Here is a 26,295-nt window from a genome sequence, read left to right on the forward strand (position 1 = left end):
GCTCTGGGAATACATATAGAAACAGAAATAGTTAATCGTGGCCATCAGGAAGCTTATATTCTAATTGAGTAAGGAATGGTAATTACACTGGGCCCCGAATAAAGTCCAAAGAGGAATGAAGGAGAGGATATGACTGTCCTGGGTTCTTCCAAAAATTGAGGTTCCAGGAGAAACTGACCAATGAGAAGAAAAGGCTATACAGCATAGGAGGAGAAATATGCTGGGGAATGGCAGAGAAAGAAGTTTGGAGAATGAATACAAGAGGGAAAAAATGGAATGATTTCTTTTCTGCCAAACTAAACTAATTCCATTTCAAACTGCTATTCTCAACAGCACTGTTCCATACTACAAATAAAACCCAGCAGCAAGAGAGAGAAAGAGAAATCCCATTTAAAATAACTGTAAACAATATAAAATAACTGGGGGTCTACCTGCCAAGACAGACCTAGGAACTATATGATCATAACTACAAAACACTTTTCACACAAATAAAGTCAGATCTAAACAATTGAAAAAACATTAATTTCTCCAGAGTAGGCCAAGCCAATATAATTAAATAATTCTTCCTAAATTAATTTACTTATTCAGTGCCCTACCAATCAAATTACCCAAAAACTATTTCAAAGAGCTAGAAAAAATAAAATCCATCTGGAAGAATAGAAAAACTAGAATATCAAGGGAATTAATAAAAAAAAATGAAGGAATGTGGCTTAGCTGTACTGGATGTCAAACTGTATCATAAAGCAGAAACCATCAAAAACAATCTGGTACTGGCTAAAAAAATAGAGTGGAGAAGCAGTGGAATGGATTAGGCACTCAACATACAATGTTAAATGACCATAATGACCTAGTGTTTGACAAACCCAAAGATCCAAACTTTTGGAAGAACTCTTTAACAAAAACTTCTGGAAAAACTGGAAAACGATAAGGCAAAAATTGGGCATAGACCAACAGCTCATACCATAACAAGCTACAGTCAAAATGGATACATAATTTAGAAATAAAGGGTGTTGTTATAAACAAATTAGGGGAGCACAGAATAGATCATCAGTTAGACCTATGGAAAAGGGAACAATTTAGATCAAAATGTAGAGAACATTGTGAAACATATTATGTGAGACATAGCTTTTATTACATTAAATTTAAAAGTTTCTGCACAAACAAAATCAATACAACCAAGATTAAAAGGTAACAAAACTGGGAGAAAATCTTTATAGCAAGTCTCTAACAAAGACTTCATTTCTCAGATATATATAGAGAATGAAGTCAAATCTATATGAATGCAAAGCATTTTCCAATTGAAAAATAGTCAAAGTATATGAACAAGTCATTTTTCAGAGGAAAAAATTTAAATTATCTTTAGTCACATGAAAAAAATGCCCCAAATCATTCTGAGTTATCATTTCACACCTCTCAGACTAGCTAACATGGCAAAAATGGAAAATGATAAATGTTGAAGATGTGAGAAAATCAGGACACTAATTCATTGCTGTCAGAGCTGTGAATTGATATAATCATTCTGGAGAGGAATTTGGAACCATGTCCCAAGGACCATAAAACTGTGTATACCCAGGAGTACCACTACTAGGTCTGTATCCCAAAATGATGAAAGATAGGGAGAAATAACATTTCTGTAAAAATATTTATAGCAGCTCTTTTGTGATGGCCAAGAACTAGAAACCAAAAGGATGTCCATCAGTTGGGGAATGGCTAAAGAAGTTTTGGTATGTGATTGTAGTGGAATACTATTGTGCCATAAGAAATAGCAAAGATGATCACAAAAAACCTGGAAAGACTTAAATGAAGTGATGCAAAGTGAAGTGAGCATAACCAGGAGAATATTGTACACAGTAACAATAATAATGTATGATGATCTACTGTGAATGACTTAACTATTATCAGGCAAAGATCGAATACAACTCCAAGGGACTTATAATAAAAAAAGAATATATTCCTTCATAGAAATAACAGACAGAGACTGATTACAGATTGAAACATGATATTTTTTACTTTATTTCCTCCAGAAATTTTTCTCTAGTGAAAGCAATATATGTCTTGTCTCACAGCATGACAAACATGGAAATATTGTTATATGATAATATATGTACAACCTATATCATATTATTGGCCCTCTTTGGGGGGGTATGAGGGATAGAGAGAATATGAATTTCAAAATACCAGAAAATGAACATTGAAAAATTGTATTGATATAATGTGGAAATAAATAAAAATTTATTACTACCCCACCCCAGTGTTATATTCTGCTTCCCATGTCATTCTTTTGGGGAAAATATTTTTGATGAATAGATTTAGCAGAATATAGTTCTCTTTTTCATTCTTTGGTTCCTAATTTGCATTTTCTAACAGATTGTTTGCTGTCTTTAGCTATTAACTTATTGCTTTGAAATATTTTGAGTTACTTTGAAGGCTTTAAATACAAGGGAATATGTTCTTTCTCTGCCTCTTTGTTCTTAGCAATAAGCATTTCAATAAGCATGTCATTTGCATACTTTGTAATAAGTATAGGCTGCAATTATTTTCACGGTAATGTTACTGGAAATACTCATCATGAACTTTGCAGTTAGGGCATGGTCAAATGCTCCATGAAGTAATGTTTCTTGTTTTCTTTCTATCATCTCTAAAACCAACTGTTCTCTTTGCTTCTTTAAGTCTAACCTCCAATGAACTCCAGTCTCAGTTTGCTGGTGAGAATATCAGTAGTGGGTTCAATCATTACTTTTTGGACAAAGAGCTTGCCTTTAGATTGCCAACTACTAAGCTAACGTTTTTGAACAGCCTAAAAATGATCTATTTCTTCATGTTTTATGCCTCCTTTTCTGACACCATCATGGCAGATGAGAGGGTTCTAGCAATAGATTGAGTCTGATTTCTATGGACAATCCTAAAGAGGCTCTTTGGATGATGGATTCTTTGATGATAGTGACTCATGAAAGCAAAGGAAATATTATTAAGCTAAATGTTACTTATACCAAAAAAGATAATAAAATTAAGAATATACATGTCTACTTTCCCTATCATAAGATGTTTACATGCATAATTTATACATTTATTGATGGTTTCCTTTATAAAGGCAAAGAAGGGACCAAAAAGGTTTTTTAAGTAAATGATACCCCTTAGCCATGTTGGCAAACCTCTGGCATGTGTGCTGGAGGTGCTTGATCTTCTCTTCTCCACATGCATCTGAGGATATTTTTCTCATCACTCGCCCCTCTTCCCAGCAGCCCAATGGGAGTACTTCCTACCTTCCCTATTGGGGGCTTACATGCAGCGTGAGGGTGGCAGTTTGGGCACTCAGTCTCTAAAAGTTTTGCCATCACTGCTGTATAGTATACCATAGTCTCCTTTTAATCACATTATTTCCTGAAAGGTATAGAGTAGAACTATTAAACCCTAGCTGAAACTAGATTAAAATCTAATTGGGAAATTGTGGTTTTCCAAATCAGTCTTCAGAGGTCTGTTTCTATATCCACTGATATAGGGAATTCAAGATGCCACTGTGCTTATTGCTGGTTGACCTAGAGACTGTTTACAGAATGATTCAATCTAGCCAAATTAACCTTAAGGCTACCCTCTAATTCAATGTCTTCTGTGCATTTGATCTTCTGATCATCAGTATGTTGTTTAATCATTCCAGTTGTGTCTGACTACTCATAATCCCATTTGGGGTTTTCTTGGCAAAAATACTAAAGTGATTTGCCATTTCTTTCTCCAGATTATAGATGAGGAAACTGAGGCAAGCAGGAGTAAATGGCTTGTTCAGGTTCACGTAGCTATTAAATGCTAAGACCAGATTTGAACTCAGAAAGTTGTTTTCCTTCCTGCCCTGGCACTCTGTCCATTGCACCACCTAGCTGCCTTAATAAAGATGCTGTGAGGCACAGGACAGGGGCATAATACTTGCCAAAAGGTCTTAGCTGCTTTCATGTAGGATGCCCACTATAGAGTCCAAATGAAGGTCCTCCAAATGTCCCCCTTTTGATTATGTCATTCTGATTGACTAAGCCTATGAGCTTTGAAGGGCCTCTTTAGAGAACGACGATCCCTCCAGAGCTTGCCTTAGCTACTCGTGGAGGATACACAGTCGAAAGGACAGCCTGTACAGCTAGTCTGTCAGTAATTAATATCTTGAATGAACGCTTCAAATGGGCAGTAAAGTGTGTGGGTAAACTAAGTGGACCTAAAATAGGGGTGTTTTGGATCTTTTGGCAAGTCATACAGTACTTTTAATAGCCACTCTCAGCGTCTCCGCCAGCAAAGCTCTAGCCTCTCTTAGCTCTGTGGTTGACTCTCTGGGCTTTTCCATCTCTACTCTAACTGCACCGTACCCCGAAAATGCTTCCCATCCTGCGGCCAACCCCCTTGTTCCAAATGATGAGTTCTTGCCTGGAACCTCCATTTGAGAAAGTGTCCAGGCGAGCCATGGTGCATTTCTCTCTCTGCTCCTGCTTTCAGACTTTCCCACCTCGTTCCTGTTGGTATGGAGGGTGGTTTGGGGACGGGATTAGACGTTTCATTATAGGCCAGTATCAGAAGGAAACCTCTTTTGGGAAGGCCAACTGTGGGCTGACAGGCTAACAGGCCCAGTCCCAGCAGAGCCTATCCTGAGGTGGCACACACAGACCACTATATAACAGGGATGGAGGTTGGATTTATTATGACAAGGAAGGCAAAAAGGGGATTTGGATAATTCTAAGCTAATGCCAACTACCCAGCCCCCCACCCCAGCTCTAAGTGTCCGTCATGAGGAGTCTTCACCGATTTAAACTGCACTCATCCTTCCCCGTCTTTCTAAGATCCCAGACCCTAATATAAATAAGCCTACGCTGACCCAGACGCCCCCTCCCTCCCCCCACCTTTTGATGGTAATAGAGGTCGTGGGTTTGGGCAGTTAGGTAAGATCCAGATCCAGATGGACCCCAGACCCAGTCTTACAGACAAATGGCCCAAAGGCTTCAGGATCACACCAGGAAGCTCAGTAGGTGACAACAAGTTAACAGGTAAGCAGGTAGGAGGGGAAAGACAGTGACCAAGGGTAAGCAGCCAGGCTCTCTAGGTCAAACCAGAGAAGAACCCAGCCCCAACCTTAGTTAACTCTCCCCCCCCCCCCCCCCCCATTATAGGATCTTTTCTCTGCCTCTGCATCTCCCTGCAGACCTCCGTCATAGGCTCAAATCCTCTCTTCCTTACAACATAACGTAGGGGCCCACCCACCCCATTTTACTTGTATAGCACCTTGGGTTAGTTGAGCACAAACCCCCGAGATTTGTAGTTCTACCCAGATTCAGAAGAGAGGAAATTCACTCAGGAAGGGTGAGAAGGTAGTAGTTTTCATTTACAGACTGGTGGGAATTGTTTCTAGAGGATTCTTGAGGAAAGTAAGTAGACGATGGAAAGGTGGGGTTATTTCCAATTTAAAAGTGACCCAATTCATGGTGATTACTTCAGCCTCCACTACCTAAAGTCCATTTAAAAAATTTTTATTTTATTTATTTTAATTATTTTTTATTCCTCTCCTAAGGTTACTCTGATAGCTATAGAGTATTGGGGTAATCTCTTACCTCTACTATTGTCCCATGCCCTTGGAATGCATTCCCTGATTCTAGAGGTTCTTGTGCCCCAGGTGCATTTAACCACAGGGAGATGGGGAGGCCGTGTAGCAAAACTAAAGGGTGACTAAGATATAGCCTGTGTCCTCCTTTGGACATGCAGTGTCAACATCTAGATGAAACTCCACCAAGTCTGTTTAGTGAAAGACGGATGGGAGGCATGAATGGAATTCGGATCTGTATCACCAGAGGAAGTAGCCATAATGAGGGCTTTTAAAAGTTTAAGTTTGCCTAGAACAAAGTTGTCAGTTAAGATATTCACAGAATCTTTGGACTCTGAAGGGCCTTCAAAGCCATCTCCTCCAGGTATGAATTCAGTATTCCCAAAAGGGATTCTCTTGCCATTGCTTATGAATTCGTTTTGTTCTCCCGAGATGGGTAGCTGATTCCACTTTTGCATAGTGCTAATTGATTCTAAGTGGTGACTAACCTTTAGAATAAACTAATTTGTGAATGGTTTCTTTTTAGTTCCAAAGTCCTGCAATTGACAAGTCATCATTCCTTGTGGAATTCCTTCCTCTAAATTTTTTGATTGAAGTACTGGCAGAGATAGAGACTCCTCATCAAGGTATCCTTCATTCTCTATTTTAATTCTACTTGTTCGGTTTATTTAATGTCCAGTTAGAAAAGCATAATCATTTCTGATACATCCAAAAGCTGAAATCAAAGTTCTGTTCTATGTTTGCATACAGAGACAACCAATCAAACATGTTTATTTTACAGAAGGAAAAATTAAAGCGAGAGGATTTCAGCAATGTGCCCCAGGTGGTATAGATGTGTTCCTTCTGTGACCTTGGACAAGTCATTTAATCTCCTTGGGCCTCAATTTCCTTATGTGTAAAATTAGGAGATTGGACTACTAGAAAACCTTTGAGATCTCTTCTAAATCTGCAATCCCGAGCCAGAAGTGAGTCAAGAATAGGCAGAGGCAGAGCCAAGACTAGAGCTTATTTCCTAGTTATGTTCCTTCCCACTCAGTTTTTAGATGAAGACTTAACTTGCTTATTTCCATAATTTCTCCATCTTTAAAACATCTACCCTGGAAGTTATAAGTGAAGTGCCATTTTATTCTGTGCATGTAGCTTTTACTAAATAGACACTTTACTTTGTGAAAAATTTAGGTATTTTATACCTAATTGAGTATATTATACACACACACACACACACACACACACACACACACACACACATAGTAAGCCTGCTTACAAGTTCATTCTGATGCTTCAGATTTCCATTCAGCACTGTCATTCCACCCTTCAGATTCCTGTGAATAGCATTCAGTCTTCCTGGAGGTCTTCTCCTAACTTGCTACTGAGGTGACTATTTTAGGAAAGTGTAGAAAACATCATTAAATGATTATTTTATTTATTTGATTCTGCACAACTTTTTTAAAAAAGACTTCAGGATTACAATGCTGCCTTTATGAATGAGTCACAAATAGCAAAAACTAAGACTAAAAACATAATGGATTTTGAGGCTATTTACTCCAACCAACTCATTTTATGGATGAGATACCCTGAGGCTGCAAAAGATGATGTCACACTAAGTAATTGGTAGAGTTTAGGATTTTTGGTGCTTTGTTAAAAGAAAAGAGTTTGTAATCTTTGGGGCTATTGCAGGCAAATCCTCTCTCCCTGGTGTTGAGACTTTAGAAAATTTTTAATTTTGTAAAAATATGACAACCCTCCCAGTAATGAACTTCAAACTCTTGTGAAAAGTTTGGCCCCCAAACCAAAACTTGAGTCAGTTGGTAGAAAGTCACTGTTCAGTCATTTTTCAAGTGTGTCCAAACCATTTTCACCTCATTTGGGATTTTCTTGGCAAAGATACTGGAGTACTTTGTCCTTTGCTTTTCCAACTCATTTTATAGATGAAGAAAATGAGGCAAACAGGGTTAAGTGCCCAGAGTCATACAGCTAGAAAACAAGGGAGGGCAGATTTGAACTCAAGATGATGAGTCTTCCTGACTCCAGGCACAGAACTCTCTTCATTGTGCTACCTTGCTGCCTTGGGTAGAAGTTGTAAAGAGGCAGATTTTGGTCCAGTATCAGGAAAATCATTCCAAACAATTAGAACAATCCAAGAATGGAATAGTTTGCATCACTAGGTAATGAGTTTTCCATCTCTTGAATTCTTCAGGTAGAGGCTGGTGGCCATGCTTGGGGATATCTTACAGGGACTTCCTATTTGAGTTGTACTAGATGACCTCAGAAGGTGCTTTTCCCACTCTGAGATTCTCTTAGTTAAATTATAACGTACACTAAATGCTTGAATTGGAAGACCACCTGCATGAATGTCAGAGGTTCTCAATAACTTCCTCCTCTTTTTTTTTCTCTAGCTCTGAATCCCTTTGAAGAATGTGACAGTGTGGATGCAAAATTTGTAGAGGAAGCTGCACTGAAACAGACCACAATGCTCTTGAACTTATAAAAGAGCTGTAACCACTCGGGACTTCCAGGAATTTGCCATCACTCTTTCCAGTGTTTTTTAAAATGTTGGTGAAGGACTTTTGAGCTGAATTTTAGAACAATTTACATTGAGGAAAACATTCCCAGATGTTCTCAAGGCAACTAGTTGGTACAGAGCTCAGGACCGATTACTGAAAGTGAAGAAATAATGACTTAAATTTGGGGAAAGAAGAAACCTTTAAAGAAGTTGAACATTTTCAGAGATATGCTCATACATGCTAGCTTTAGTTTTCCACTTCTGAACGGCTGATGAAAGGCATGTGTATAGAAAATGACAGGTTCTAGAAAGCAAGCAAATGGCCTTTCAGATATTGTACAGAGAAGAGCCGCTCCACTTCTGTACTGTCTATTTTCTGAAGAAAAAATGTAGCCCTGAGAAAAATTATGTGGTGTCTTAACACAAAATGGCTGGAGGTTTAAACATTTTTAACTTGGGATAAGATACATTGAAAATGTGAAGAATAGGATAAGAAAAACAAATGTGACCCTTTTTTTGTAAATTGTATATGATAAAAGAGAGGAAAAAGCTATACATTTAACATGAAAACTCTGTTTTGAGTTTAGAAGCCTTGTCTTTTATTGATTGTATTTAATTAAAGTTGCCTTTCTTTCCAATGTAGAATAATTTATAATGTTTGTATATTGTGCACTTGGAGTTTGTAATTAAAATGATTACAGGGAACTCTTATTTAATTTTATACTGTTGACATTTTTCAAATGTTTATAAACTGCGTATTTAGACAAATCTTGATATTAAAATTCCCTCCAAAGGTTTGGCTAGAAGGTCCTTGGTGTTTTGTTTGTTTATTTGAAATAATAGCTCTTTTCAAAAAGTCAGGATATATGACTACAAGAATTATTTCTTGGCTTTCAAGAGTCTACAAAATCTTGGTTCTCCAATCACATCCTTCATTATCACTTCTAGAGATTCCATTTTCCCTTCTGTGCACTGATTTGTGGGCACTGCCCAAGGCTCTGTCCCTGCTTTTTTTTACACTCTTTCCCATTGGGCAAAAGTTAACATTTTTTCCTACATTGGTCCCCTTTGGCAGTCTGATGAAACCTATGAATGATTTCTTGGAATAATATTTTTAAATGCATAAAACAAAATAGCGTATACTACAAGAGAATATTAAGTCAAAATGCAGTTATCAAAATCATTTATTTAAAAAAAAAAACACCAACCAGGATCATGGACCCCACATTAAAAATCTTGCTTTAGGGAAATATGTTCTCTTGGCTTCAGCTATCATCTCTATTCAGATGACTCCTAAATCTTTTATTTCCAGCTCTGACTGCTTTTCCAAATGCATTATCTCTCCCTCTTACCCTCTATGAAGTACTTTGGCCTTCGTGTCAATTTTCAATCATTCAAGCTAAAAATACTTTAAAAACTTTTTCCTCTCTCACGCTCTTTTGACCAGATCCTTTTTATTCCTCCTCCTATCTCTTTTCCTTTTTTATTCTCATGCCATTACTGTATTTCATTATGCCATTGCCTTGACCATATATTTTTGCAATAACTTGGTAACTGGATTTACCCTCCATTTCTCCTTAATCTAAATCCTATACACCAATTACAGATTAAGTTTCATAAAGCTATATTATCTTTTTATTTCCTGCTCAATGCAATTACTATGATGATTTCCCAATAGCTGGACATTCAAGATCTTCTATAATCTGCCTCCACTGTACAACCCAGCTTTAGTGTCTACCATTCCCCAACCCAACTCTTTATACTTTGCAGATAAGTCATCTCCCCATCTCTTGATGATACCATACACTTTTATTCTTGCTTCTTTATCCTTACACTGAAACGTCACATTTCAGCCTAAATGATTACTCTTAGCCCAACTGAGGAGAGGGCACTTGGGGACCACACCAGTATTTCCACCATGAGCTACATTTCTTAGGGTATTTAAGGGAGCAAAGCAATGTGAATTTTGGGATATTGGCCAATGAAATTCTATAGCTGCAGTGAGATTGTTTATGAGAAAATAAGAGGGTTTTGGTGTTGGGTTAATAGTGACATTTTATTAGTTGGATACTTATTTAGATGCTCTCCTCATCTACTCAGTAACAAGGGTCTGGAGACATTTGTTGTCTCCATTCTCTGTGAGTTTTGTTTATCCAGGGATATCTAGGGCTGTCCCCCAGGCAGTGGCTCATGATGATCTGTGCCTTAGACTCAGCAAATGTCTGCTCATTTAATCACATGAATAGAAACTCCTCCCCAAACCCCAACTACCAGTGAAGGGGTAAGAGTGTGGCATCCATTGCCACATCTTGGGTTGAAAAACTTTCAGCCTCTCTACTTCTAACCTAATCTTAATTATATACCAGTTCTTAAGTTGGCTTTTAAGAGCATCCACAGCCTGACTCTAGCTGATCTTTTCTAATTATCTCCATGTAGCCTGCCTTCTTCATGAACCAGATCACATGCTGTTCCTTGAGTATTTCCAGCATTTGCCTACCTATGTGCCTCTGCTAATCATTATTTGTGTGGGGATGTCCATTCTCATGATTTTACAGATACGGCTGAATCAGGGAAGAGTTATGGTGTTTCCCCTGGCATCTGTGACCAAGTAAGTGCACCACAGCAAGCTCATGAAAATATATGCTGCTGCCATAATCTAGGGAGGCAGAGTGAATCAAACAATTGCATTGACATCCCTGGTGGTATGTTTTCTGATTTTTTAAAGATTTTTTTTTTGTCAATAAGCATTAATTTTCTCTTCCTTCTACCTCCCTCCTCCAAAATATATAAAAAAAAAGCAAAAACAAAACTCTTGTAACACATATGTATAGTTAAGCAAGGCAAAGTCTCCCGTTGGCCATGGCTATTATCCATACCTCACATTTTTTAGTCCATTGCTTCTGTGTTAGGAAGTGGGTAACATAATGCTTTATCATCAGATCTCTGGCATTATTGCTGGTCTTTGGATGGATCAGAGTTCTTAAGTCTTTTCTTTAGTTGAAGCACAAGAGAGTGTGCTCCAGACCCTTATTTGACTTCTCTGAGAAACTTTATTTATAGAATGTCTTTTAAACCATATATTGTTGGCTTCTTTTTGGTCATGATCTTTTCTTTCCTTCATATTCATAATTGTGTATTTCCCTACATCCTCTGAAATTTTGTTGCTTTTCCCATCCTTATAAAGTAGAAAAAGATGGTGAGAAAGAACCATGCTTAGCTTTAGGTTTAGTGCAATCTACTTATTTTTCTCTTTCCTTCATACAGAGGTAAATCACTGAGTCTTGCCCTTTTATTCTTTTTAGCCCTTTATAATTCAACCTGCTTAAGAGTTTGTTTCATTTGGGACTCATACCTTTCTAAATATACCTTTTCCCTGATTTCCCCCTCCTTTTCTTAACTTTAATTCCTGTTTCTCTGTTGAGTGAAATGTGTTTCTGTAGGCAACTGGGGTATGTGTGTGGCCGTGTGTATGTATTCTTCCCTCCTTTGAACAGTTTCAAAGTTTCTCCACATAGAAGACCCCTTTTTCACTAAAAACCCATCTCTTCTCACCCTTTTCATTTTGGATACTGGTCATTTTATTTTTTTCTTTCCTTTTAAAAAATCAAACAAACCAATGGTTTATTCTATTGTTTCTTTTCTATAAAATCAGCTTTTAGCTTTATAATCAATTAAACTAAGTAAGTTATTTTTGGTTATGTTTATACTTTTTGCCTTTTGGAATAGTGTATTCTTGCTTTCCTTTTTAGGGAGATCTGCTTGGTTCTTACCGATTTCTTAGTAGTATTATTATATCATTCCATGAACTTTGCTTAGGTCCTGCAAGCTCCAGTGCTCCCAAAATGGCCTTGGATCCCTGCCTAGGTTATTCCCTTGCAGGCTTTTATGTTATAGGCTGGATCTAAGACCCCCTACTCTAATTTGCTTCTGGATTCGGAGCCACACAGCTCCTGCTTGCTTCTGAATTTGCCTCTTTTACTCTGTCCATTACCCAACACTCACAGCTCAGTTAGATTCAGCTCCCCTCATCAGCCTGCCCTGAATTTATATCAAGAACATGGAAGTGAGCAACAGAGCTACTAATTAGTATCTGCTTCCTCAACTTGAACTAGAACAGTCCCCTCTGTGTGGGCATGGAATCTCTTCCTGCCTTGCTGTACACCCTCAGCACTGAAACACATTTTGTGCAACGGTTCCTGGCTAAACCCAGTCCCCTTTGTCCATGGATTTGCCTGTCTTCCTATGCCAACCTGGGTGAGAAAAATTACTTGTGACTTTTTATTGGAATTTCTAGATAGGATTAAGTCTGGCATATTTTCTATATCTTTATGGAAGAGTTTTGTGAGAGAATTTGGCACTAATCTAATATCTTGATTCTTCCCTCCTTTTCCTGATTTCCCCGTGGCTCGAAGCTTCTACTTTAGCCCACTTTCCTATAGATTTGCCTCAACTCATTGGACTTTGGTGTTCTCAAGAAACTATGATTTATGCCCTAGCCCAGACTCCCATTTACTTTCTCACTTGCATCTTAATTTGTACTCTTCCATTTTTTTTTTTTTGGATGGGAGTTTTCTCTCAGGGTAAATGATTGCCCTAATCATTGCCATGTGTTGGTCCTCTACTGGAGAATCATCATGGAATATCCTCATTCACTTGCCTCCTTCCTCAGGAAAACTTTTCATGCAGTAGGCACTTTATAAACATCCATTGAATTCATTAAAATCATGAACACGTCAGGTACCAGAATTTAGGAGCTTGTCAAAATAATCAACTGACTTTATTTGCACAGGAACCAAAAGGAGGGACAGAAGTACTTTATTCTTATAAAACCTTTCCCATATGAAAAATATAGATTTATAAAACAGACACATTTCAAAGAGATTGTTTTTGCTATAAAAAAATTCTTGACTTTGCCAAAGGATTTATTATAATATTTCTTTACAATATCATGCTTTTCTGTAGAATTTAAAATGACAATCTAAATAGAATTTATGTATTGAATCTTAGGAATAATCTATTTCACAAGTGAAGCACACCTATCCATTGTTTAAAATATAAATATTTAGTTTTTCCTCTCCACTAACTATGCTAATGCACATTTTCCCAAAGAAAAAGAGTACTATTGAATTTATAAATATTTAATTAAAAATACCACACTAGATTGCATTAGTTTGATTTTCTTTGGAAAAAAATGTTGGACTCTTATTCCCTATAATTGTAGCTTTAGGATCTGATTTGTAAAGAAACTTAACCTAAACACTGGTCAACATACAAACTGGAAAATATATAACTAAATGATTAAAATACTGTCAGTGTTTTAGCTACAATTCTAAATTCTGCATGAATGGCAAGTGAAATAGATCTGTGGTTTTTAGCTAGTAATAGGCTTTCTTCGGAGCGTTTGAAATAAGTTAATTCTAAGTCCTTGTTCCTATTTGCCCAGGATTGTGAAAGCCCCGTTGACTTATTTTGCCCATGGTTTCCCAGCTGTGGGTTTAATGGAAGCCTATTTAAAGACATCAGGAAACTTGGCCATGGGGCCTCTTTTTGTTCACGCATTCAAATTTCAATTGGTTTTATAGTAGGCTTTCTTATGTGCCTCATATTGGAACCAGGCTCACTTGGCTTGAATGGAGCAGCTCGGCCATAAGGCCGGGGTAGGGGCAACGTGGCTTCAGCTTCTGGGATGTAGGCATTTGGACGCTGAATTGCTGTTGTGAAAACCCCAGTGGGTAGCTGGTTCTGTTGCTCTTCCATGAAATTCTGAAAAGAAAGATTTCTTTCTTCAGTTTGCAGAAAAATATAGCAAGTGACATTCATTTGGACATCTGAGATTGTAAGCTTATTGAGGGGAGGGACTATTTGATTTTTGCTTCCTTTTGTATCCCTCAGCACTTAGCATAGTGCCTGGCACAGAGTGTATACTGAAGAAAGTTTGTTGGTTAAATATTTATTGGTATCAACAGCCTAAAGGTAGAGGACCTGGATTCAAATCTTACTTCTGTCATTTGCTAGCAGTTTGACCTTGGACAAGTCACTTCTTGGAGCCGTAGTTTTCTCATCCATGAAATGAGAATTGGACTTAATGGTCTATTATGTTCCTTCCAGCTATAAACATGTGCTCCTATGATACTTGTCTTAGTTAATGTAAATACCAAGAGGGGAAGAACTAAAGGCTAGTAGTGGAGGGGTTGGATGGAGCATGAATAAGGATGGAGATGGGAAAATATGTCAGAACATAAAACATGTTAAATGATGAAAAAAACTTTAATATGCTCATAGCATAACTTTGTTGCCCAATCAAATACAGTATTAATTTGATTCGTTTTTTTCAGTTGTTCAGTGGTTCCCCAAACACTTCATCTTTTCATTTTCCATTCTCTGTATTGCTCTTCTACCAACAAATAAACTGGTAGAAATACTACCCAAGTGAGAAAGGAAGTGCTTCCGTGAAGCTCGAGTAGCAAGGATACACAAGGGATGATAGAATGGAGGTGAGGAAAATCTCAGAAAGTGTTTTTGCACCTCAGATCTTCTGGATAAAAGAGCACAGCTGGCAGGGATTTAGATATATTTGCTATGAAAAGAACCACCTTTGTGGAGAGAAAAGACCATGTTGTTCTCAGCACTCAACAATTTCATAGCTCCTTTCACAAATTCTAAGGTAGGTCTTTTTCACCATTTTTGTATGTGTCCTGGACCCACTGTGGCATTCTAGTGAAAGCCATCTATTCCTTCTCAGAATACTGCTTTTAAATGCATAAAATAATTTGCATAGGATTGCAAAGGAAATTAAATATATCAAAATGAAGTTATCGAAATATTTAAAAGAACTTCATGAATCTCAGGTTCAGAACCTCTAGTCTAGTGGCTCCCAATTGTCAACTATCAAGTATTCCTCCTTTATGAAGGATCTCCCTCTTAGGTCACTTGAAATTCTCACACTTGAAAGTTATTCTTTATAGAATGAGCCACATTTTACTTTCTGATACTCTTATCTTTTTTGGAACTCTGTTTCCTGGCTATTCACCTAACCTACATCCTTGAATAGAGTGGGCAGTCCCAGTAAATATTTGCCAAATAAGAGAATGAATGAAAATTAGGTTGGACCTTGTGCTATAAGTTTTCAATGGAAAGATGCTAGACCAAAGTATACTGGTATAGGAAACTCTTTCAACCTAAGACAGCACATTATCTGCAACTTGTAGGTTAAGTGGTTTGCCTTGGATGGCACAGCAAAAAGGCACCGGAAAGGGGATTCGAACCCAGGTTTTCTTGGGTCTGAGCCTCACTCTCTCTATGCTTCTTTCATCATTCCTACATGAGTGATGAAACTTCTAAAAACAATGGTGAAGTCCATCTTAACTTTAAGACAGTCCAACACTTTAAGAGAGGTGACTTGATAATCAGCAAAGCAAACAAAAAGTGGAGTGGGGGGTGTAGATATATCTTTAATCATAATGTCTTTAAGCGGGACTCAATAGTATGAACCAATCTCATTGGATAATTCAAGTGGACTTTCATCCCAGGCCTTAATCTAGTGACACTTCCATCTTCTTAGCACAAGAACTTTTCTAATGGTCATTATCATACAAAAATATTTCTTCTTCAGTGCCTATAAGCTCAATGGCATGACTGATTCTTATTTCCATAGCAGTGCCAAGATCTTGATAGTATGTTTAAGATTATGAGTTGCTCTGTCTTGAAATTAAAAATAACCCAAGGACTGAACTGGACAAATTATAGGGATGGCACTGAAGAGAAAAGGGTGGCCTCCTCCTAAAAGGCTCCCGGCCCTTCTCCGTGACTTTGAACACAGATATGACAAATGCAGACCCAGACCTCACACTTACCATTGACTTTTCTGCTTTAGCTAAGTGATACATGTCTTCATTGCGCAGTGTCTTCAACCACTCTTCCTCGATTTCCTTGTTAAGTGGCAGCCCCAAGTCCATCCGTTCATTGCAAGACTTAAGGAATTCTTGTTTTTCCCTGACTTCCTTTTGTAGGTCAAGAGTGAAAGCTTGTTGCATGGACAGCTCGGCCACAAGAGCCATCATTTTGTGGGTAGCCTCTTTTATCTTCTTCTGATAATCATTCATCTGAAATTCAAGGGACAAAAACTTAAGGAATGTGTAGACCACTGAAAAGGAATGGACAGAAAAACTAGGAGAACTGGAGGTGACTCAGGGGCTTGATAAATGGTTGTGCTGTTAAAAGTTGTCTCCAACTTCTATTTATATTAAAAAACCAAACACCATAATCATCTGGCAGGGCCAAGAAGAGAAGAGGTCAAACAATTCAAATTGTGGCAGGAGGGTATTAAGTCCTAGACAGGATGTGAAACACTAGAACCTGTTACCAGGGAAAGTTGCAGAGTTTGCTTTGACTGAAGAGCAAAGGAATTGGCCGACAGCTAGTCTTCTGTGATGGCTAAAAGGCAGTTCTGGACACGGAGAGAGATCACTTAGAATTCATAGCATTTCAGAGACGGAAGGGATCTTGGACATGATCTAATCCAGTTGTTTCATTTTTAGGGAAGATATGGGATTCAGAAAGGTTGTGGCTCACCCAAGGAGACACAACTCATGAGGAGTTTTCATCTCTTTTGTCTCTCTTGTTCTGGGTAACCATAGAGATAGAGTGTGACAGCATTAATGATCATTAATTACATAGGACAGTTGGGTGATACAGGTGATAGAACACTGGACCTGGGGTCAGGAAGACTCATCAAGAGTTCAAATCTGGCCTCAGACACTTACTAGTTGTGTGACCCTGGGCAAGTCATTTAACCCTATTTGCCCAAGTTTCCTCATTTGTAAAATGGACTGGAGAAGGAAATGGAAAACCACACATATCTCTGCCAAGAAAACCCCTAATGGATTCATGAAGAGTCAGACATGACTGAAGTGATTGAACAACAAATTTAAGGGCAGCTTAAATTGCATTAAATTTAAGGGCAGCACTGTGGATAGAGTACTCAGCCTGGAATCAGAAAGTCTGAAGAATAGGACAAGATTGAAACTACTGAGCAACAACAATCATATAGGAATGTAAGATGTAGAAAAGTAAAAACTATATAAGAGAGAAAATTGGAACATGTGTAAGTCCCAAAGGAACTGTATTTAAAATGGAAACAAAATGAGAGGATTGATGGTACTGAACATCTTCTGGATGTCATGTCATGACCTCAGTGCATACTCTCCCTAGCCCCAACCCCAGGCTACTCCCGAGTGTGGGCAAACACAGGAAAAGTTTGTTAATAACATCTGGTGGGATGGGTGAGAGAACTTTTTGAAAATGCTTTTTCACATCAGCTATTCAGTTTTGTTAACCGTGTAGATAGACTTTCTGAAATGATTTGCTTCCAGCAATACTAAATGCATATGGCTACACTGGCACCATTTATTTCTCTGAGCATAATGCCCTGTGGCCCTTGCTCCATCCGTATAGTTGGCTGTGGTGTGGTTTCTGTCTTTTGTAATAGCGAGGGGGACTTAAAAAGGAAGGGACCGGTGAGCAGCTGTTTTGGGGACTGAGTTGTGTGTGGCACTTCCTCTTTCTTCCTGAGTTAAGCTGTTATCAATGGAGTCAAGCAGTTAAAATTAGAGGGTAAGTCTACTCCCCACAGCTTTCTTCTATTGAGGGACTCAAATTTTAGTTCTATTACATAGACGCTGAATCAATTCTGTTATAATTCAGAGTATCTACTTTATTTTGAAAGGAAGGGAAGGGGCAGAGGGAAAAGAGGAAAGCCCCTACTATCTCTTTCCTATGGCAACTTTTGAGGGTTTGACCAAAACTCTCTCCAGGGAATATGGCTCTGAGTTTTCTCCTAAGGAAAAAGAAAATATAGTCTCTATTCCAAAGGTTGTCTTCAGTTGGGCATGAAGAATATCATTCAGTTCAGTTCAGGCAAAGGGATTTGAGATGAGTATTTCTCCCATCCAGCTCCCTCAGAGTCCTAGATAAGAAGAAAAAGAGCTTTCTGGCTCCAACATTTTTTTTTGACTCTTCATGGAACTCTTCCATCCCCCACAGGTCCTGAAGCATCTTCAAATTTCAGTTTTCTTTGCTTTTAGCCATTCCCTTATTCACACTTTCAGTCCTCAGACAAGTGACAAACTGGGTGCTGGAGCCCTTGACCCATGCATGCCACCCACAACAATCTCATCCCTCCCTTCTACAGGAGGTTTTTCTGGATGCCTCTGAATTTGATTGATTCCCTGCTTATCCTTTATCTAGCTTATTTGTGCATAGAGATTAGCATGTTGTTTTCCCTATTGGACTGTGATCTCCTGGTGGGCAGGGAAAGTCTTACCTTTCTTTGTATTGCCAGTGGTTAGCACAGTGCCTGATCAGAGCAGGTGCTGATTAAGTGTTTATGGAATGATTGATGACATTCAGGGGCTAAAGTGATTTTCCTAAAGTGTTCCTGCTGTGCCTAACCCACCCCCTTCTCATTATACCCTCAAAAAGTACAGTGGCATCCTATTGCCTCCAAGATCCAATAGACCATCCTCTGTTGACCAATAAGCTCTCCACAACCTGTTCCTACATTTTATTCTTCTTCATGCACTGTACCATGCAGTGACACATGCTCTTGCTGTTCCTTGAACACTACACTCCATCCCTCCTCTCTATGCTGGAATATTCTGTTCCTCTCCACCTTCTTTAAATTTCCCTGGCTTCCTACAAGGTAGCTCAAGTCCCACCTTGGGCGGAGGTCTCTCCCAAAGCTGGTCCCCCCACCCTCCACCAATGTCTTCCCTCTGAGATTACTTTCTATTTACTTTGTATTCTCTGTTTCTGTCTTTTACATAACTACTAATTTTCATGCTTGTTACTATATATCTCTTGTATGAACCTACTTATATTTATGTTGGTCATTGTGTATCTCTTAGATGGACCTACTAATATTCATGTTAGTCATTGTGTATCTCTTAGATGGACCTACTACTATTCATGTTGGTCTTTGTGAATATCCTGTATAGACTTACTTATTTTCCCCAACAGTTTGTCACTGTATATATCTTATATTACCTACTTATATTCATGCCTAATATTAACTATAACTATATCTATATCTTGTATGGACCTGTTTATATTCATGTTTGTCACTGTGTATGTTTCATAGGAACCTAACTATTTTCATGCTTATTACTGTATCTTGCTTATATCTTCTTATTTTCATGTTTAGAGTTTGAGTTCCTTGAGAGGAGGGAATGTTTTGCTTTTTTCTTTTTATCATTAGTACTTAGCATAGGGCCTGGCAAATACTAAAAAGCTTACTAAATGCTTGAGTATTCACTAACTAGCTAATTGATATTAAATAAGCTACTACCATTTACAATAGTCGAGACCCTAAGGATATAAAATATTAAATAAATATTCTCTTCCCTCAAGTAGCTTACATTCCTTCATATGGAAGAAACAGGGGAATGAGACATGCAAAGATCCATTGTGAGCCCTGTGAAGTCAGGGACTATTTTTTGGCTTTGTTTGTATTCTCAGTACCTGGCACATAGGCACTCAATAACTCTTTCTTGTGTTGACCTGTCTTGTTCTCTCTTGCATTCTAATATCTGCTCTCCTCAATTCATCTACTACACAGATAATCAAAGTGATATTCCTAAAACCCTAATTTGATCATGCCACACTCTTGCCAAGAGCATTCAGTAACTTGATTTACAAAATACAAACTGCTCTCCCTAGTATTTAAAACTTTTCTCATTCTGGTTCCAGCTCTCTCTCTCTCTCTCATACATTTTGCACTCCATTTCAATTGGTCTATTTGTTGTCCCTAGTACCCAATATTCAATTTGCCTCCTCTGTTCCTTTCTCCACATACTTGGAAGGTCCAACTTTTAATTTGCCGTTCTTGGAGAACCACTAGCTTTCTTCAAGACTTAGTGAAAGAGACACCTCCTTCAAAAAACCTTTTATGATTGCTCCAGGTATTAGTATCCCTTCCCTTCCCATCACTACATATTTATATGTTTTACTTATCTGCAAACATGTAGACTGTTAGCTCCTTGAAGGCAGGGACTATCTCACTATTGTATTTGTATCCCCAAATGTATGTATGACCCTCTGTGAAGTATCTATCCTGTGTACACCTTCCTATCCGGTATAACTTTTAGCTGTGTAATTCAGTGTCCATAAAACATTTTAGGAGCCTTCCCCTAGATATCCTGACCTAGTGTGATATAGTAATAGTACACATAGGTTATGCTTTTATTATATGATTGTTTCTGTTTTCTTTTTCTGATCTTATATATCTCTGAAGATATCCTTTTGGTAGTTCCTCCTGCACAGTTCATCCTTGTTTTTATTCTATAATAGCCCATTCACACCTACCCCATAGGTCTTTTGAATGATCAATGATTTCAATGTTTTAGAGAGCTATGTTATATCATAAAGAATATAAAAGGAAAAGAACTTTCAACAATATATGCAGGGTTATACATACCAATAAATCCTCTCACTGCAAAAGAAGGGAGTTATGTTCTCACATCTCTTCTTTGGTGCCAAGCTGAATCATTATAATTACTCAGATTCAGTTTTGTCTTTCTCATTAATATTGTTTCCATTTACATTGATGTGGTCATTGGGTACATTGTATTCTTAGTTCTGTTTCCTTTATATTAGTTCACATAATTCTTCTCATGTTTTTCTGTATTATCTATACTGGATTTTTTTCTTCAGTATGGTTATTTCCCCAATTGACGGACATTTATTTTTCTTTCCAGTTCTTTACTACTACAAAATTATTTTGGTAAGGTGTTTTTCTCACCTATGTAGGTTATACATATGTGTGGATAATTTATTATAAATGTGCTTCACAGAGAAATATATATAGATATTTTGGGGATTTCATAAGTCTCTCCCACCTCTCATCTTTCTAATAGAGACTTTGATCCATGCTGGGAGAGGAGGAAAAGTCTGAAGTCAGAGGCTGGCCCAATCTCTCCCCTCTGGTGGAGGGGGAAAACTGGACTACACCTATGTCTATCAATCTCTCTAAATATTTCTAGTGTAGGGGAAATTATTTTTAGATTCAAGCTCCTTTGTTGGGCATTATCCCTTAATGGAGAAGAAATATCTCCAAGGTATATCCAAAAGATGTATTTTCTTCTTACCAAATGAGAATTACACGAAGACCATTCCAAATAGTAAACAAACCCATCCATCTTATCTGATATCAAAGAGAAATCAGACAGGTTGCACAAATTGGAATGTACCAGATGATACACTGAGTGAAGGAGCTCTCCCACTGATAGTGATACATCTATCTCATCTCATGCAAGTATTCCTGATCTCACCCAAGAAGAGATTCTTGGAAGTGTTTAGTGTATGTTAGAACTTGAGAACGTGCTGTAATGCCAGATTTTCTACATATCTGTTTCTTTCCAAAGCCTTACTCTCTCTCTAGTTCTGGAACCATGTGAGTCTTTCTTTAAAGTCAGACATGTCTCCTTCCCCATGCTCTCTCCAGTTATGTAGGCACAGAGTACTAAAAATTTGTTCTCTCCAATGAGGAGACTCTTGCAAATGCACCAGACTTGAATGTGAGTTGCATGTGAATACAGAGCAATTTTTTCCCATTGATTTCTTTGTAATATATATATATATATTTCCAGAAGTGGAATTTCTGGGTTAGAGGGTGGGGACATCTTGGCAAGTTTCTTAACAAAATTCCAAAGTGTTTTGCATTTTCACAATCCCTCAAACACTAAGTTTTTACATTTTTGAAGTCCTTTGACAATTTACTGGCTGTGAGATGAGATCCAGAATTATTTGTACTTTCATTTCTTTTGTAATTTGTGATATGGAGCAACCTTTCATATAATCATTAGTAGTTGTGTATATTAAATTCATAATGATTCTGTCAAACTAGGTCACTAGACACTGATGTTTTTGCAACTTCCTTTTTCTTTTTGGTAATAATAAGCTAGTCTTTGGCATAAACTTCTTTCAATTATTTTGAGAGCTGATCCCTCATCACCCTCAAAATGTGTCACCTCTTATCAAATACGCATCTGCTATGTCTCTCTGCTTGGCAATGAAATCACAGATTTGCTGGTTGAAACTGCTTCTAGGATCTTTGGGTTTCCAGGTGGTGGTAACTGATTTACATTCCTTAGGAAATGGCAATCATTTGTACTAATGCCCATTATTTGATTCATTTCCCACTTTTCAAAGCTCTTGAACTGAACTGAACTGATCCCAAGCATCCCTGATCTCCGAGCTCCCCTGATGTTCGAGGTGAACACAGAGCCATGAAGCTCACCCACAATCTGGTTAAGAGATGTTCCACGACCAGCGAGCAGACTCTCACAGAAGCATCGTGGCATCTCTTATAAGATGATCAGGTCATAGATTTAGAGCTAGAGGAGATCTTAGAGGGCGTCCAGTTTATTTCCTTCATTTTACAGATGAGGAAACCAATGCCCAGAGAGGATAAATGACTTGTCCATGGTCACATAGGTAGGTTTGGCTGAGGCAGGGTATAATAAGCCCATGTCCTTTGCCTCAAAATGTGTGCTCTTCCCATAACCTGGCTGCCTCTTGGGGCGTATGGCTTCCATAGCCCAAAGACCATTGTACCCCAACTACTCAAGCGACATTGTTTTCTGACTGTGCCCTTTCTGGTCCTGCTTTAACGATTCTGATTCTGGTCTAAGTGTTGGGAATTGAGGGGTTGCCTTATTTGGAGATACCAGCTGCTGCTGCAGTTTAGGGATGACGGTGGATTCTGTTTTCATACATTTCCCTTTTTGCCTCTCCCACCAGGATCCCTTCAGTATATGCAGTTACACCGTATGTCTCTCATTTAAAGGTACCCCAAAGAAGACCTATTGCTTTCAGCATTACCTAATTCTTCTACAAAGTTCCTCTAAGCCTCAGAGATAAATCCCAATATTTTTCCTATCACTATAAGTGTTCTAACAGCGCCTGTTATCAGCAGTGTCCAAATCCTCAGGACTCTACCTGGGGTTTTCTTAGCAAAGACCCTCGAGTGGTTTGTCATTTCTCCAGTTCATTTTCAAGTTGAGGAAGCTGAAGCAAACAGGGTTACGTGACTTGCCCAGGGTCACACAGCTAGTGCCTGAGGCCAGATTCAGAAAGATGAGTTTTTCTGATCATAGGTCTGGCACTCTAAGCCCTTGCTGCCTAACAGGGTAGATAACCACTTGAGAGGAATGATACAGAGAGGACGTTTACATCATGAAAGGGCACCTTCTACCTTTAAATACCACAATTCTATGAAAAAACATGAGTGGGCCAGGATCTGCGAACTAACCTTTTTGGCCAAAAGAAGTGTATCCTGCTTGCAGGTCTGAGTTTTAGCACGGAGTCTGTCTGTGAGCCGGGTGACCTGCTCAAAGAGGAAATCCTTCTCCAGCAACTTCTCCTCTCTCTCTGCTAGATGGAATTCCAGCTAGTTCATAAACAAGAGGAAGAGATAAATTGGACACGGCCTCAGCTGCTGTGCAGAGCCGGCACACTGTTTCATCTTTTCAGTATTCCTGCACTTATTTACCTGTTTGGGTGTGGGAAATGGGAGGGTTTCGGGACCAGTTTTTACCTTATCCATATAGTATTTTTTACACCCTGTCATAGGCAGTCCTCAAGTTATGGATTATTTCCCAAAATTCCAGATATAATTAGGAACCCAGAAGCATTCCACATTACAAATAATGTCAGATAGCCCACAAGGCCATATTGAATTGATACTGTTACTAGAATCATGACCTCTGGAAGAGGAAGGGTCTTCAGAGATCACCTTGTCCAACCTTCAATTGAAGCACATGTTCTTTAAATATTCCCCAACAGAAAAGAAACACAGAAGAAAAACGACTGCTTGATCACATGGGTTGATGGGGCTGTGACTGGGAAAGTAGACTCTAAATGATCACCCTAGTGCAAATATTAATAATATGGAAATGGATCTTGATCAATGACACATGTTAAACTCAGTGGAATTGTGTGTCAGATTCGGGAAGGGGTAGGGAGGAGGGAAGGGAAAGAACATGAGTCTTGTAACCATGGGAAATTATTCTAAATTAACTAATTAAATAAAAATTTAAAAAATAAAGTTCTTACAACTTAAAAAATAAATATCCCCCAACAAATGGTCACTCAACATTTACTTGGGAGACTAGAGGTGACAAAGAACTCACTTTCTACTGAGGGAGGCTTTTTTTTGGTCTGGAAAGCTAATCATTAGGAAGGTTTTTTTATACTGATCCAAAATCTGCCCCTCTTATTTTCACCCATCAGTCCTAGTTCTACTGGCCAGAACCAAACAGAACAGATTGAATCGTGGGAATACCACATGGGAACCTTTCAAATTTTTGATAAGTTTTCACAAACCCCCTAAATCTTCTTTTTGAAACTCACCATCCCTTCTTGATAGCTTTGAGCCTATTCTCCAGGTCAGAATAGTACTATAGAAGGTACAGCATTAAACTGGAAGGTTGGCATTATATCAATTGGTTCTACAAAACCCAACCACTTGTGTAATGATATCTTTAGGGAAAAGGCAGAGTTTGAGCATGGAATGCTGGCTGCATATCTCTTTCTGCCTCTACTGTGCTGGCGGCCATTCATGTAGCCCATGGTGGTGGGCTACATGGCCTCAGGCAGAGGCTCCAGAAACTGGGAAGCTGGAAGGTCAGGCACAAAAATAGGGACTCTTGGATAAAGACTGGGACAATGGTAGGGATTGGGGTGGGGATGGAAGCAGAGAAGGCAGTGAGGAGGGAAGGAGAAGATCCTTCCAGGGAAGCAGCAGGTAAGGAGTTACACTGGGGTAGAGGGTTTTGCTAGTGTAACCCCCATGAATGCTGCTCAGGCCTGGGCTGGTTCCCTGCTCTACCCTTTTCTTTTCTCCCTCAGAATCCAAGGGATTCGTTCATCACCCCCCTTTGCTTCACTGCCACCTATTGCTGCCATCCAGGGTTTCTTTCTTCCCTGGACCACACTGCAGGGCATGATGAAGTCTTGGAGCTTCTTCCCTATTTTTCTGACCTAAAGCAAGCACACAATCTTTTAGGGTTTTTCAGAGGTTTGTTTTGTAATTATTATTAACAGTAAGAGCAAAAGGCTTCATTATCTTCTTACATTTACTCCACATATAGGGAAAGTTGCATATTTGGGTACACCAAAGGCCTAAAGTTTTCAAAGCAGTATATTTCACCAGAGGGCTAAGGATTAGCGGGGAGATTCTTGGGTGTGAAGAGTATAAGGAACCTGGTGGACAAGATGGGGCAGAGCTTAGATTGGCAGCAGGACTCTGGGGCAGCAGGATTGAGGGGAGGGGAAAGGAAGAAGAGAGATGTATGCAGCTATGGAAGTTTACACTTTCTTCCTCTTTTCCCACCTGTCACCTCAAATCCTATACTGTACTAAATTGGCCCTGTAAAAATGGAGACTTGGATCTAGGACTTCAATCCCCAGAAGTCCTTGCTCCACTTCCCCAGAATGCCCTCATCTCACTGAGACCTCACCTGGGTGGAGAGCAAGATGGGTTATTTAACCTGATTGTGAATAGGCTTTGCCTTTTTTTTTTCTAATTCCGCTTCAGAGCACACAGGCTCTCCCCTTAGCGGCAAGATGTGAGCAGTGGTGAATAGGCTCTCTGGGCCTAGACACGTGCTTTTCTTACTTGTGTTTTCTTTATATTTTAATCTTCAATAAACCTCATAAAAATATAATACTCCTTGCCGAGCAAAACTAATTTCTACCTGCCTCAGCTCCCCCCCCCCAATTTTTAATCTTTACAGTCCTGAGATGAAGTGAGAACCACACGCCAGGTGTGTGAGGCAGGGGAAGAAGGAAAGGAAAGGAAAGTTCAAGTGTCAAGAGGAGGAGAGAAGAATTCCTGTGCTCACTAGGCCACCTGGTTCAGGGGCTGGTATAGTTCTTAAGGAAAGGTCAGTGAGATGTCTGGTATAAATGGGAGACTAGAGAGAGTCATTGTAACCCACTAACATCGACTCAGACTACTTCTATGTTAACCACTCTTGAGGAGCCATCTTTTCCATCCAGCTCTCGGTCTCCAGCAGCCCAGGGAGAGGGCTTCTTACTAGAAGAAGTATTCTGTTCAACCTTCTTTATTTTATATTTTCATATTCTCTTGATAGTTTCTAGTAGGGAGGCAAACAATTCCATTTAAGATTCCAAAGCTGCCCCTTTTGGCCTTCAAACAAAGGTT

General features: G+C 38.8%; 2 protein-coding genes across 4 annotated transcripts in view; one reads left to right on the top strand and one right to left on the bottom strand.

Annotated features, from left to right (window-relative positions):
- Nucleotides 1-8,882, top strand: part of GSAP (gamma-secretase activating protein) — a 109,462-nt gene extending 100,580 nt beyond the window's left edge. Inside the window, exons 30-31 of the mRNA XM_007504052.3 lie at nt 6,096-6,195; nt 7,966-8,882. Of these exons, the coding sequence (XP_007504114.2) occupies nt 6,096-6,195; nt 7,966-8,057 (192 nt within the window). The 3' untranslated portion in view covers nt 8,058-8,882. The remainder of the gene's footprint in view (nt 1-6,095; nt 6,196-7,965) is intronic.
- Nucleotides 8,883-13,630: 4,748 nt separating this feature from the next.
- Nucleotides 13,631-26,295, bottom strand: part of CCDC146 (coiled-coil domain containing 146) — a 200,831-nt gene continuing 188,166 nt past the window's right edge. For all 3 annotated transcript variants that reach the window (XM_056799504.1, XM_007504057.3, XM_001371084.4), the window contains exons 17-19: nt 23,380-23,517; nt 15,926-16,174; nt 13,631-13,835 (exon numbers count right to left, since the gene is read on the bottom strand). In XM_056799504.1, the coding sequence (XP_056655482.1) occupies nt 13,632-13,835; nt 15,926-16,174; nt 23,380-23,517 (591 nt within the window). In that variant the 3' untranslated portion in view covers nt 13,631. The remainder of the gene's footprint in view (nt 13,836-15,925; nt 16,175-23,379; nt 23,518-26,295) is intronic.

Source organism: Monodelphis domestica, chromosome 5, assembly GCF_027887165.1.
Source record: "Monodelphis domestica isolate mMonDom1 chromosome 5, mMonDom1.pri, whole genome shotgun sequence".
Taxonomy (NCBI): domain Eukaryota; kingdom Metazoa; phylum Chordata; class Mammalia; order Didelphimorphia; family Didelphidae; genus Monodelphis; species Monodelphis domestica.